The following is a 13,806-nucleotide window of genomic DNA, read 5'->3' as shown; positions in this document are numbered from 1 at the left end:
CATTGAATCGATAACTATTTTACCACAGTATTGAGAGGATTCAGAACATTGAACTTAATTAATATTAAGTACAAAGAAATAACAGGTGTCTTCAATATTCCTCAAAGCGTATTTGTCTTTTTCAATTATTTAAACTGAATTTTAGAAGACTCGAGTTGTGCAAAGCTATATGATATTTTACTGATTTGAATTCTTCTAATTTTTACTTTTATTAAAGTAATAGAAGTCATATAATACTTATTGCTATTTGTTTTTTCAATCTTGAAGTTTTTTCCCTATTCTCTACTTAGATGGAAATGAATACGAAATTAGAGAAGTGTTACAGTTACAGATCAATGAAAGTAAAACGACTCTTCATTCAGTACACCTTGAACTTTCTCCGAGTATTACTGAATAATTTAAAATTGCAATAAAGTTGATAATTAAACAAATTTCCTTGTTTGTCGGTGATTATAAGGTTTTGTCTGTGGTTCTTCTAATCGCGAAATTGACAGTATTGATTAAAGTTGTTAATTCTATGCGCGATGGAGATGTTTCGGGCCGTGGCTAACTTCGCGCTATTTACTTGCAACACCGGCTGTCAAATTTTTCGACTGTTTTGTGGTGAGTAAAATATCAATATCTCAATAACTTCGATTCCCATTTTTGGAATCGATTGAACAAATAGACCATTTCTTTTTTCACACTTTTCTCATACCTTCGCTGTTTATTGTTGCAGTGTTTTAAAAATTGAAATATCGATATGAACTGGGGAGACTGGACACCCCAAGAAAATATTCTACTCTCAATCCTAGAAGTTCTGCAAGAAGCTCTGGTCCCAGATAACGAGATTCAGAAAAATGTACAGCAGAAGCTCAATCTCATACAGAACATCGGCGATTTCACATATTACTTGCTATTCATAATTTCTAATCCAAACTATTCGGAGGAAATTAGAAGTTTAAGTGGAATATTACTGAAAAACAATATCAACTCAGTTTATGACACTATATCACAAGAATATCTGTTAAGAATACGCCAAGAATGCCTAAGATTGTTGCAAGATCCTTGTAAAGATATCAGAATCAGTATTTCAAATGTGCTTGTTATGTTAGCCAAGGATAACTTGGCTACTTGGCCTGAATTAGTTCCATTTCTTATAAATGCCTTTGATGCCTCTAATGAATTTAGTGAAATTGCCTTGAACACTCTTTTCAAAATATGTGAAGAACTAATAAGAAATAATAAAACAGATGAAGAAATCTATGGAATTACCAGAAAAGTATTCCCTAAACTCAATGAGATGCTTGCTCAGGAAAAATGTAATTTTCATCATGACATTATAAGGCTGGTGAATCAATTTTTACAAGAATATTTTATGATTGTAAAACAATCTTTAGATCTAGGTTCTTATTTGAGAAACATTATGAAATATGCAGATTCTGACGATGTTGAAATGCAAAAACAGGTTTCTATGACTTTTGACTTATATTTAGACAACAGAGAAGACAGCCTTTTGCCCCATTTGCATGAAGTTATACTTTATTTGCTGGCTAAAACTCAGCATAAGGATAATGAAGTGGCATTACAAGCTTGTGAATTTTGGTTTACCGCCACTAAGTTGGCGAATTGTAAAGAGCTTCTGTCACCTTATATGGAGAAACTGCTTCCTGTTTTATTGAAGAATATGAAGTATTCAGAGTATGAATTGATGGCATTGAAGGACTGCTTAGGAAATGATTCAGAGGAAAAGGATCAATCAAAGGATATATATAGGTGAGAATTAATTCTTAAAAAGGTTATGTTAGGAATTGTTATTGATACTTTAATTTGTGATGGCTCAAATTAGATCATATTATATATATTTTACTTTATTTTTGAGGTATCAAAACAAGGAGAATGGAGACGAAGAATGTTACAGTGATGATGAAGACAACTTCAATGAAGAAGTCGATGATTGCTACATTGGTTGGACACTTAGGAAATGTAGTGCAGCTTCACTTGATGGAATAGCTGTTAGGTTCCGTGACGATCTACTTCCTTTACTTGTACCGTACCTAAATGAGATCTTATCCCATCAGGATTATTACATTAAAGAATCAGCAATTCTAGCCTTGGGGGCTGTTGCGGAAGGTTGCATGATGGGCCTGAAGCCATATCTTCCATTTTTAATAAATTATCTTATCAATTCCATGAATGATGAACATTCCGTCATACGGGTCATCACCTGTTGGACTTTGGGTCGTTATGTACCTTGGATAATCAATAGCGATCCTTCACCTCACACCTATTTCATACCGGTAATGACTGTCCTATTAAAACACTTTATAGACGATAATAAGAGAGTACAGAGAGCTGCGATTTCAGCTTTCTGCATTTTTCAAGAGACCGCCCAAGCTAAACTTATCCCTTACATCGATTTGATTTTAGAGGGGTTCGAACAGGGGTTTCAACGGTTCCAATGTCGTAGTCTGTACCTTTTGTACGATGCTATAGGCGCGCTAGCTCAGTCTGTAGGCAATCAATTGAGCAAACCCGAGTACATTAACAAATTGATGCCTCAACTTATGCTTAAGTTTTCACAATGCGATAATTATTCAGACGACAACTTCATAGCGGTTTTAGAATGTTTGTCCAACATTATTCCAGCTTTAGAAATTTCGTTTCTACCATATTCGGAGGTGGTCTACTGGCATTGTTTGAGAATCATAACCGATACAATACATTCCACCATCAATTACAACGAAAATCCTAGGGACAATGATATACCTGATAAGGAGCCTATGAATGTTGCTCATGACGTTTTATACAGCATGGCTTTAGGTTTGAAGAACCATTTCATCAAGTACGTCATGAACAGTAATTTGTTGTGCTTGTTACATTCCACAATGATGGAGAACATGTCTCTGATCCGGCAGACTGCCATAGCTCTTTACGGAGAACTGATTATATTGTGTTTTCCTTACCTCTCCACAACGGTTAGCGAGTATATACCGATACTAATCAAGAATTTAGACGAGAAACATGAAGGGGTGTGCAACAACGCCGCCTGGGCTTTAGGAAAACTCAGTTCCGTTATGGGCTCTGCGATGCAGCCCTTCATAACGGACATGACCGTACCTTTCGTGAACATCCTGAGGAGTTCGAATCTGAACCGGCCTATGTTCAGAACTGTAGCTTTGTCTTTTTGCATAATCTGTTACGTGAGCAACGACATCAACGTTCCCGATTTGGATTTCATCCTGAAGAACTGTTGCATGCTTATTCGTAACGTTAAGGATTCGGAAGAGAAGGATCTTGCCTTTCGGGGGCTGTGCAAGGCGGTTGTGTCTCATCCTAGCTTCTTCAAGGAGAACTTCATGTACTTCTGCGACGCTGTAGCTTCCTGGAACAGCATGAGACTTGATTTGAAGGAGAACATCAAGTCGATACTGGCTTCGTTCAAGGAACAGTGTGGGGATGAGAACTGGACCGTATTCTATCAGCAGTGCCCTGAACCGCTGAAGATGCGTCTCATCAGTCTGTACGGTATATGAAACTAAGACGGAGGGTATTCGATCGGACAGGGGGTTTATATCGAGGGTGGGGGGCCTGAAAGACCCCGCTCAGAAGACGTCGGAAGCGTCATTCGCGAGGGAGGGGGAAAGACCGCGTTGTTTTATCCGCGAAACGCTGGAATTACGGTACGAATTTCAAAGAAAATCGGCGCCGCCTGTGACTAGACCGCTTCGAGTCAACCTAACCTCGAAACGGTCCCCGATGACAGCTGTCAAGTGTGGCACTGTTTAGGTTAGTCTCCGGACACCGTGCGCAGCGCAATTTTCTTCAGAAATGTCCGTTCCTAATGTGTCTGTGACTAGGGTATAATCTATTTTTTCGAGGATTTCTCTTTGCATTTCAAATTTATTCAAGCATGGATATCGAAGATCAAATTTCAGTATTTTCATCCTAATTGAGTATGAGATAGAAGGAAATTATTGAGTAGATTAGAAATTAAACGCTCAAATTGTGAATTTTTGTACGTACATTATGCATGAACTAGATCAAAATCAATTTAATCTTATGACGGATTATCTAACTGCATGACAAGATATATTTTATTATAAAGTATAAGACGAAATTTATGGATTTTACGATAAATCTCGTAGTCTAAACACAATATTTTTTTTTGTTTTCTAATGTGAATTCAAGGGAAGCAACTTTTTGGTTTTGTTAAGAATATGTATTGGTCATCTTTGTTATGTTAGTCAAATGATTATTTTATGCAATCTATGAGATATGTATAAAATCACTTTTTTTATACTTGTATAACAGCCGAGTGTTAATAAATATTTTAGATATTTCACCACTTTCTTTATTATAACATTTTTAACCTATTCCATTGGCAGCTGTCGAAATTTATTGTGTTAAAATAAAGCATTTTCATTGAGATTTTGGTTTTTGAAGAATACTTTCAAAATGTTTGAGAATTGAGAAGCAGAAATTTGAAAAAATAAATATATAAATTTTTGGATGATCCAGCTTTCTGTATTATTAAAGGTATCTGTTGCCTGGTAGATCCTGTTTACTGGTAGCTAGACCAGAGGCGTATGTATTACAGAAAAATTAATAACTGAAAATCTCGAAATATTTATGAAGATGAACTATCTTAGACACATTAAGTATAAACGTATAGTGTATTGAAGGAATTGGTATATTCACTGCAACTAATTTAACGGAATACTTTTGTGAACTTCACATTTGGCGATTCAGTAATTAGGTGGAAAAAATAGTTAATTCAATCGAGTAAAAAATTGTGGGAATTTAAGATAATCAATGTATGTTTTCTTAATGGTGCAACTGGTCATTAATATACCATTCTTCTTCAATGTTTTATTGCATCCTTGGTACCCTTAAACGTTTCGACTAGCTATATATTTCACCTTGCATCAATTCTTCGATTTTTATTTACAGAAAATGCCCGTGGCATCTTATATCATTTCTTTCGAGAATAGTAATAGACAAAACCAGGAAACGTTGCAAGAAACAACCAGTCCAATGTGGTTTCAATCCATCCGAAAACGGTGAGACCATTGACTTTCGAAGAAGGATGATACTTATTACTAAATATCCATTATTCTAGCTTATGAACCTTTCAAGTTGATGCATATAGTGATTGAGATCATAAATGAAGTGTGCTTTAATTATAAGTCGAGCCTGAGTGTACAAAACAGACAAAATATGGCTGTGTCTTTTCCTTTGCCTGCCCCTGAAGATATTTATAATGTAGTTAGTACGTCCGCATTGAAGAATAGTAGGAGAAAAATGGAAGATAGATCCATTGTTATTCATGATTTGAATACGATTTTTATTAAACAGGTAGGTGATCGATCTTTGATGATTGCTTATTCTGATTTATTTTAATTGGGTAGTGGATTTTCTTCCCAATTTATCACATCAAAACATTTTTTCCATTAAGAGGTTTCACTGTCACTTTTGAAGCTGTCATCGTTTGACATGTAAAAACTACACCCTTACTAAAAATGGAACTATAAACGCTTCAAAAACGCATTGAAATTGTTTAAATTCATTACGAAAATGGTGAAAATGTTGCATTGCATTGATTTATCTTTAAATACACTAGTTTTTTTTTAATATCAAAAAGAAATCTCTTATTGGAAAGACCTTTAGTAATGTTTTCATGGTATGTCACAGGCTAGGAAGATTCTTTTTTTTTTTGAGAAGATTGTTTAGAGTACATTTAAGATGCATAGCAATTCTGGTGTGTCTACTTATACATGTACAACTTCTAGACAAAACGGGAGATTTCTCAGATTTATGCCTACTTGATTTTGAGAGATCACTAGAGTTTCAGATGGCGCGTAAGAGTTTGCAGTTTCTCAAAATCATCATTTTATATTTAACCGCCGATAGACAGCAAGAATTCGAACAATTCTGCGGAGCGCCACCAGACAGAACTCTGGTAAGTTCTCACCAACTCAACAGGTGGACTATCTCAAAAAGTCTGATAGCGTATTCGACTGGCTGCACCAGTTCGAATTAATTCGAGCTAATTATGTCATTTAGCACTACAAAAATTCTAATTATTTCGCACTGGTGCAGACAGTCGAATACGCTGTGAGACAAAATCGAATCGTGCACACACCTGGGTTTCTATGCATCTTAATTGAAGCAAAAATCTGTATGTAATTGATGAGAATAAAATATTAGGTGTTCAACTTTGCTTCCGCCGTTTTGCAATAGATGGCTGTAGCGATAGGTGGTAGTCGAAATAAATCGATCGTAGGTGTCATACTATAAGCTTAGGTATTTGTAAACATAACTCCATCGAAATATTAGTCAATTTGTGGCTGCATCATGAAGTGATTCTCAATTGAATATATCAGCTTACGAGCCAAATTCTCGTCATTTGCGAGAGGTTTTAATTTTCTGCCTTAACACGAAGAAATCTGCGGTTGAGGCTCATCGAATGCTCCCAAATACCTATGGCGAGGCCACTATTAGTGAAAGAACGTGCCGAGAGTGGTTTCAACGCTTCAAGAACGGTGATTTTGACTTCAAAGACCAGCATGGCGGTGGAAGAGAGAGAAGATGCAGAATTAGAGACATTACTTGATCAAGACTCTTGTCAAACGTAACAAGAATTGGCAGGACCATTGGAAGTGACGCTTTTTCGTTTTGGAATAGCTTTTTAGTTATTCCAAAACGCCTGAAAGTCATGGGAATGATTCAGAAATAAGAAAATTGGGTGTCGTACGAGTTGAAACCGAGAGATGTTGAACGGCGTTTGTTTGCTTGTGAACAGCTACTTGCAAGGCCAAACCGAATATTCAATGTTCCAAGGTCATGCTCAGTATTTGGTGGTACCAGCTGGGCGTAGTGTATTATGAGTTGTTGAAACCGACTGAAACAATCGCAGGCGATCGTTATCGAACGCAATTAATGCGTTTGAGCCAGGCATTGGAAGACAAATGGCCGCAATACAACGAGAGACATGATGAAGTGATTTTACAGCATGACAATGCTCGACCCCATGTTGCGAAAGTGGTCAAGACATAGTTGGAAACGTTGAAATGGAAAGTCCTATCCCACCCACCGTATTCTCTAGTTGTTGCTCCCTCGGACTATCACTTGTTTCGACCAATGGCACACGGACTGGCTGATCAGCACTTCCGGTCTTATGAAGAAGTAAAAATTTGATCGATTCGTGGATCGCTTCAAAAGATGACCAGTTTTTTCAACGCGGGATTGTTACGCTGCCCGGAATATGGCAGAAAGTGGTGGCAAGCGATGGACAATACTTTGAATCATAAACGTATAACCAGTTCCTTACAATAAAGCCTCGAATTAAAAAAAAAACGGTGGAAGCAAAGTTGTACGCCTATGTTTTAAAGTTTTGTTGAACTTAAAGAGATCTGTTCTATTTATAGGATGCTACACCGTCCCATTATTACGCCGTTTTTGACGGTCATGACGGCGATCTAGCCGCCGTTTATGGTGCCACCCATTTACACCAATACCTGGCTGAAAGTACAAATTTTATAACAGACCCCGAACAAGCAATAAGAGACGCCTTTTGCAAAACTGACAGCAATTTCATCAAGAAATGCGAAACAGACGTAAGACGTTGCCTCTATGGTCCAAAAATACCGATTACGTCAAAATTTCTGTTACAGAACATAGTTGGCGGTACGACTGCCGTCTGCGCCCTCTTGCTGCCGAAGGAGAAAACTCTGTACGTGGCCTGGGCGGGGGATTCCCAGGCAGTTTTGGTCAGCAGGGGCAAAGTGTTGCCGTGTGTGGTGCCCCACAGACCGGAAAGAGAGGTATTAACGACAGAATTTTTGTTTGTCGTGTGTTGGTAATCGAAAATCTTCGATTTGAATTACAGGATGAACGCGAAAGAATCGTCAAAGATGGAGGTATGGTCCTCCATTGGGGCGTTTGGAGAGTCAACGGACAACTTAGTGTTTCTAGAGCTATCGGTAAGTAGGAATGGCGTCCTTTATGACAAATGTTAGCATTACCTTTTCATAACCTCAAAATTTTTTAATATTTTACCAGTGACAGCTGTCTCTTCAATAGGTCGTAAATAAGATGCCTAGAAACCCTGGTGTGTCTACTTATACCTGAAAAATTTTCAGACAAAACGGGAGATTTTGCCTAATTGATTTTGGGAGATCACTAGAATTTCAGATGGCGCATACATCGTTTATATTTGACATTTCTCGTGATTTTCGACTTTCGTGACCTTTGAGTACAGAATAATAATATTTTATATTCTTTGCTAGTGACGATCTTCTATACTTATTAGTGTGACGTCACACACGTTATTTTTTGTTCTCCTGTCAGTGTTCGGAATCCAAACAAATAAATTGTCATTCAAATTAGTACGGTGTCGTTAAAGGAATTGGCTTATTTTCATAAATTAGAGTATTTGAGGAATTATTTCAGTATTAATTGATAAACAGAAGGAACGAGGTTAATACAAGTAAGTTTGAATCCTGTATCATTCCCCAGATTTTGTAAAAAGCCGTGTTTATTAGTTGAACTTCAAGTTCCAACTTACTGGCATTAATCTCGTTCCTTCTGTCTATCAATTAATCGTAAAATCGTTCCTTAAATAATCTTATTCATCAAAATAAGCCAATTTCTTCAACGACAACGTACAAATTCGAATGACAATTTGTTTGTTTGGATTCCGAACTTTGACAAGAGAACTAAAATGGCGGTGTGTGACGTCATAATCATAATAATAGAGCGTATTCGAACAATTCTGAAGAGCGCCACCTTACAAAACTCTGGTAAGCTATCGCCAACGCAACTGGTGGACTATATCAAAAAGCCTGAAATAAAATCGAATCAGTGCATACACCAGGGTTTCTAGGCATTTTAGTTGTCAATATTTGTCAGTAATCATAGATGTCAAATTCAAAAAGGCCTCCAAGATGAAATTTTTCGTCTGAAATGTGTGGAGCTTCTTCAGTTTTTATACTTATTATTTCATTATCAACAATTCGTATGATCAGCTTACAGCTTACTCATTTAGTGTTCTTGTTGTAGGCGATGCAGATTACAAGCCTTATGTAACCGCCATACCTGAAATAGTGAAGTTAGCTTTAAATGACGAAGAAGATTTTATAGTCCTCGCATCCGATGGACTTTGGGACTACGTTTCTGACATAGATGTGGCAACTATCGTTTATGATGCCGTGTATAACGACCCTGGTAAGTATTGAATGTAGTACACACTACTGTAGGTAGAGGTCTCTTTTTGAGAATGAAATGTTAAAAAATTGGTTAGGTTCGTCACATATTTGGCTGAAATTCTTGATGAGCTTATGTATAAGGTATATATAGATAACGAGTAGGTTACGTCAACATTCCATCTAAAAAAAAATGAATTATTATTTTTCATCTTGAAAATTATTGAACAATCCGACTAGAACAGTAGTAAGTTTGCACCTGTCAGAATATTTCTGTCTTTCATCAGAGCCTGCATCCTGCATTTAGAAAATTCCCATAAATATAACTTTACGCTGAATTTCCACATAATGTTTCCGTTTCACAAAGATATCCTTATCTGATCTTAACACCTTAAAACGACTAGACAGGACAATGGGTTTTTTCGTCATCATCCATTACGCTCTGGAGAATGGAAAAAAGAAAGTAAACTTCGCTCTGTATGAAATCCTTTTTTACTGCCACTTTCCCTCTCAGAACTAAGCAGATTCTCTCTTCTTCAGTTTTTTTTTGAAAAATTACAATAGTCAAAGATGAAATTCGAGGGAAAGTTCGACGGGAAGAAGAAGAAGAAAAATGGTAGATTCCACCATTATCGGCCCATGAATTTCGAGGATTTCTATGGTCTCCTAGCGTCTTGTAATCTGAAAGTACCGATGGTTTTTTTTGCCGATACTGCCAAACGGAAAACACCGAAGTGGCCTTGGCGATCTCGTGCTATCTGAATCATGTAATTGAAGAAGTAACGGAACACTGCCGTTTGTTGAGGTGGAGAAAACTTTTCACGGTGAACGGCGTTCTTAATGAACGCCTCTTGCGATGTTGTGTGATGGCTTCGCCATTCTGATGCAGCGCTATCGGCATGGCAACAGGCCGCAGAATAATAAGTAGAGGAATTGGAGGGATCTCTTGTTTCCTTTTGTTATAGTCTGGGTAGGCTGCAGATGGGCTGATTGTTTCCGAATAGCGAATTGACGGAGATATAGGTTAATCGACGTCGATATTCGATCGGTTTCGGTATACGTCGGTAGGAGATTCTATGGTCGGGGCGGGGCTACAGATCATCCGATTCATAGAGTAATAAACATAGAAGAAGTATACGCATTTTACATGTCCCCAACATGGTTAGATTAGGTTGTCGGATTGTGGATTTTCAAATCCACAATTTTACAATATCGTTATGAATGTATAATATATTGAATGAAATATATTTATTTCAGTGATTCCCGATTAAATATGCAAATTTGAATATTTGGAATCCGATATTTTTCTTAATTGTCGAATTTATAATAAGCAGAATATTTCTTATTTTCTGAATATACCTGCTGAAATCCAAGGTTTGACAACTTTTGCTCTCCTAGTGTCATCGGTTGTTTCACGTCGTTTGGCGCGCTTGAAGTTTGTTTTCTGAATTTCTGATATATTTAGGTATTTATTTCAATATTTTCTGAGTTAATATGAAACTTTGATTCACTATGGGACATAAGAAGTGCGTTTTTTGTGGAGAAACTCGCGAATTGAGTGAAATATCGTATCACAGATATGTTTTCATTTCCGCGCGCTTCATGCCAAATTTGATGCTTCATGTTGGGGACAAAATTTGCTTACTGAAAATGATATTTGCTCCCTGTATCTATGTTTATTACTCTGAGGGCATGATTCACGTCAAATTGATTCTGTCCGTCCATAGGGTCGCTGTGGACTCGATAACTTTTGAACGGAATGAGCTAGAGACTTGAAATTTTCAGGGTCTGAATATTTCGGTTGAGTTCGTTAATTAGGGTATCAACTTTTCAAGATGGATTCATTTTGCCTTTTCATTTCCTGAAGAAAAAAGTTGAGAATGACATTTTGATGAAAGTATATGACGACATTCTATGTTTCAATGGCATGTCACAGACCAGGAAGATTGGATTTATGGTCAGTATATTGAATTGATTGAATCGAAGCAAAAATTTATAATATGCGAAATTATAAAATGATCTAAAAACTTCCAGATTTCACGTCGAAGCTTCTATTATTCTTTCAAACAATAAAAGTAGCCTTTTAAAAGCCTAGATAACTTTGAGGTAACGCTTTGTTGACATTTTATCACTTGAGATGTGAATACTTCGTCATAAAATAGCTATATTGACTTTATCTTGATGAAAATTCACGGAATGATGAAACCAAATCACCATGCATTCTAAGAATATAATAATCGTCAAGCAATTCTCAAGATTATGAGTTACAATAAAATTTAATTTCAATTCGATTATTATTTACATACAGTTATTCAATACTTAATCATTTTAATGGACGGAATATAAGAATCAAAGTCATTAATGGATTATTTATTTGTTTATTGTTTATAATACAACAGATAACAAGTTATGAGCAGATCACTTTTTGTAACGCTTTTCTATACAATGTTTTTTAGCTTTCGTGTTCTATTCCTTTGGGAAGATTGACAATTATTCCATGAAATAATCACAAAATCATGAGTTTCGATGACAGTTGTTAGTATTGAGTAGTTCAAAGTGAACAATTTCAGTTCAAACATCATCAGTCACTTCAAGTGTACAATTTAAATATGAAAAACGTAAAAGACCATACAGTTTTGCTAAACGAGAAGGAACAAAATTATCTATTTAAAAATAACAAAAAATTATTCAATTGAGTTTGATTAATGCATAGACATACATTTCTATGAATCTGACAATAACTTGAGAACCATAGATACCAAGTACCCAAATTAAAGGGCCATAGAGCGATTAGTAAGCCCGAACGTCGATGAATCATCGAATAACCTTTCTTCTTCTTCAATAAGTGGATTCCTTTCACCATAAATATTAAATTATTCGCGGAAACCGCTCTGTCGGATGCGTCACCGTCCTGTAGAACTTCTGATGTCAACCCTAGCGACATTTACAACCGCGTTATGTCGCTAAACGAGTTGAAAGTGTGTCACCATCCAGTCCACCAACAAGGTGCAGTTATTGTCAACCTCTTCAATTACGTTTACTCCATTAGGAAAAAAGGTTTCGTTCATGCTTCGAGCCAGGCCGAATGGAATTCCATGTCACATCATCGCAGGATATCAACCTCACTACAACTTTATGTGCCACATCGAACAAAAAGTAATTAGACTGGACAAATAGGAATGGCGTTTTATTGTTTAGATACCTTTACGCCCGCTGTTAATATTGATAGGCGTTTTTATTTTACTATTTATGTAGCCAGTTTTTGCTTTGTATTCTATCTTCATTCGATTTCGAAAATATGCGAAGTTTAAATGTAGAAATACCAGGATTTCTTATTGTACCTAATGCTCAATTTCTTTCGAATCCAAAAGAACCAATTGTGATACAATGTCAATGTCAAAAGATGACAGTTTCGAAAGTGACAGCTGCCAGTTATCAGACTATTCAAAATTACACCTCTTATTTGAAAACCCTTCATACTATAAATAGGAGTACAACTTTGTTTCCTCCATTTTTTTCGAAATTCGAGGCTTTATTGTAAAAAACTGGTTATACATTTATGATTCAAAGTATTGTAAATCTCTTGCCACCACTTTCTGCCATCTTTCGGGTCCGGTACGAATCCCGCGTTGAAAAAACTGGTCATCTTTTGAAGCGATCCACAAATCGATCCAATTTTTTACTTTTTCATAAGACCGGATGTGCTGGTCACCTAGGCCGTGTGCCATTGATCGAAACAAGTGATTGTCCGAGAGAGCAACGCCTAGAGAGTACGGAGAGTGGGGTAGGACTTCCCATTTCAACGTTTCCAAGTATGTCTTGACCACTTTCGCAACATGGGGACGATCATTGTCATGCTGTAAAATCACTTTATCATTCTCTCGTTGTAGGCCTTTTGTCTTTCAATGCTCGGCTCAAACGCATTAATTGCGTTCGATAACGATCGCCTGTGATTGCTTCAGTCGGTTTTAACAACTAATAATACACAACGCCGAGCTGGTTTCACCAAATATCGAGCATGACCTTGGAACCGTGAATATTCGATTTGGCCGTCGACGTGGAAGCATGGTTGGGATATCCCCATGATTTTCAGCTCTTTGGATTATTGAACGAACCCATTTTTTGCCTCCAGTCACAATGAGATGCACAAATCCTTTCCGAATTTGCCTTGCAAGCAGCTGTTCACAAGCAAACAAACGCCGTTCAATATATCTTGGCTTCCACTCGTACGGCACCCAATTTCGTTGTTTCTGAATCATTCCCATGACTTTCAGGCGTTTTGAAATGACTTGATGCATCACCCCAATGATCCTGCCAATTCTTGTTGCGTTTGACACGAGTCTTGATCAAGTGATGCCTCCAATTCTGCATCTTCGTAAACCTTCTCTCTTCCAACGCCATGCTGGTCTTCGACGTCAAAATCGCCGTTCTTGAAGCGTTGAAACCATTCTCGGCGCGTTCTTTGACTAATAGCGGCCTCACCATAGGTATTTGAGGGCATTCAATGAGCCTCAGCCGCAGATTTCTTGATATTGAAGTAGAAAATTAAAACCTCCTCCAAATGACGAGAATTTGGCTTGTAAGCTTACATGTTTAATCGAGAATAACTGTATGATGCTGA

At 37.0% G+C, this 13,806-nt stretch overlaps 2 protein-coding genes across 2 annotated transcripts in view; both read left to right on the top strand.

Moving 5' to 3' along the window:
- LOC123680725 overlaps positions 1–13,806 on the top strand; it is an 86,464-nt gene that overhangs the window by 615 nt on the left and 72,043 nt on the right. Inside the window, exons 2-7 of the mRNA XM_045618769.1 lie at positions 4,933–5,042; positions 5,102–5,337; positions 7,410–7,598; positions 7,656–7,805; positions 7,871–7,964; positions 9,043–9,207. Coding sequence (XP_045474725.1) covers positions 4,933–5,042; positions 5,102–5,337; positions 7,410–7,598; positions 7,656–7,805; positions 7,871–7,964; positions 9,043–9,207 — 944 coding nt within the window. The remainder of the gene's footprint in view (positions 1–4,932; positions 5,043–5,101; positions 5,338–7,409; positions 7,599–7,655; positions 7,806–7,870; positions 7,965–9,042; positions 9,208–13,806) is intronic.
- LOC123680726 (transportin-1-like) lies at positions 387–4,324 on the top strand. Its single transcript, XM_045618770.1, has 3 exons — positions 387–603; positions 719–1,755; positions 1,862–4,324. Exons 2-3 carry the CDS (start codon positions 743–745, stop codon positions 3,513–3,515), a joined length of 2,667 nt encoding a protein of 888 aa, XP_045474726.1. The 5' UTR covers positions 387–603; positions 719–742; the 3' UTR covers positions 3,516–4,324.

Source organism: Harmonia axyridis, chromosome 5 (genome assembly GCF_914767665.1).
Source record: "Harmonia axyridis chromosome 5, icHarAxyr1.1, whole genome shotgun sequence".
In the NCBI taxonomy this organism is placed as follows: domain Eukaryota; kingdom Metazoa; phylum Arthropoda; class Insecta; order Coleoptera; family Coccinellidae; genus Harmonia; species Harmonia axyridis.
Note: the sequence above shows the minus strand (reverse complement) of the source record. Positions and strands in the feature narration are given on the sequence as shown.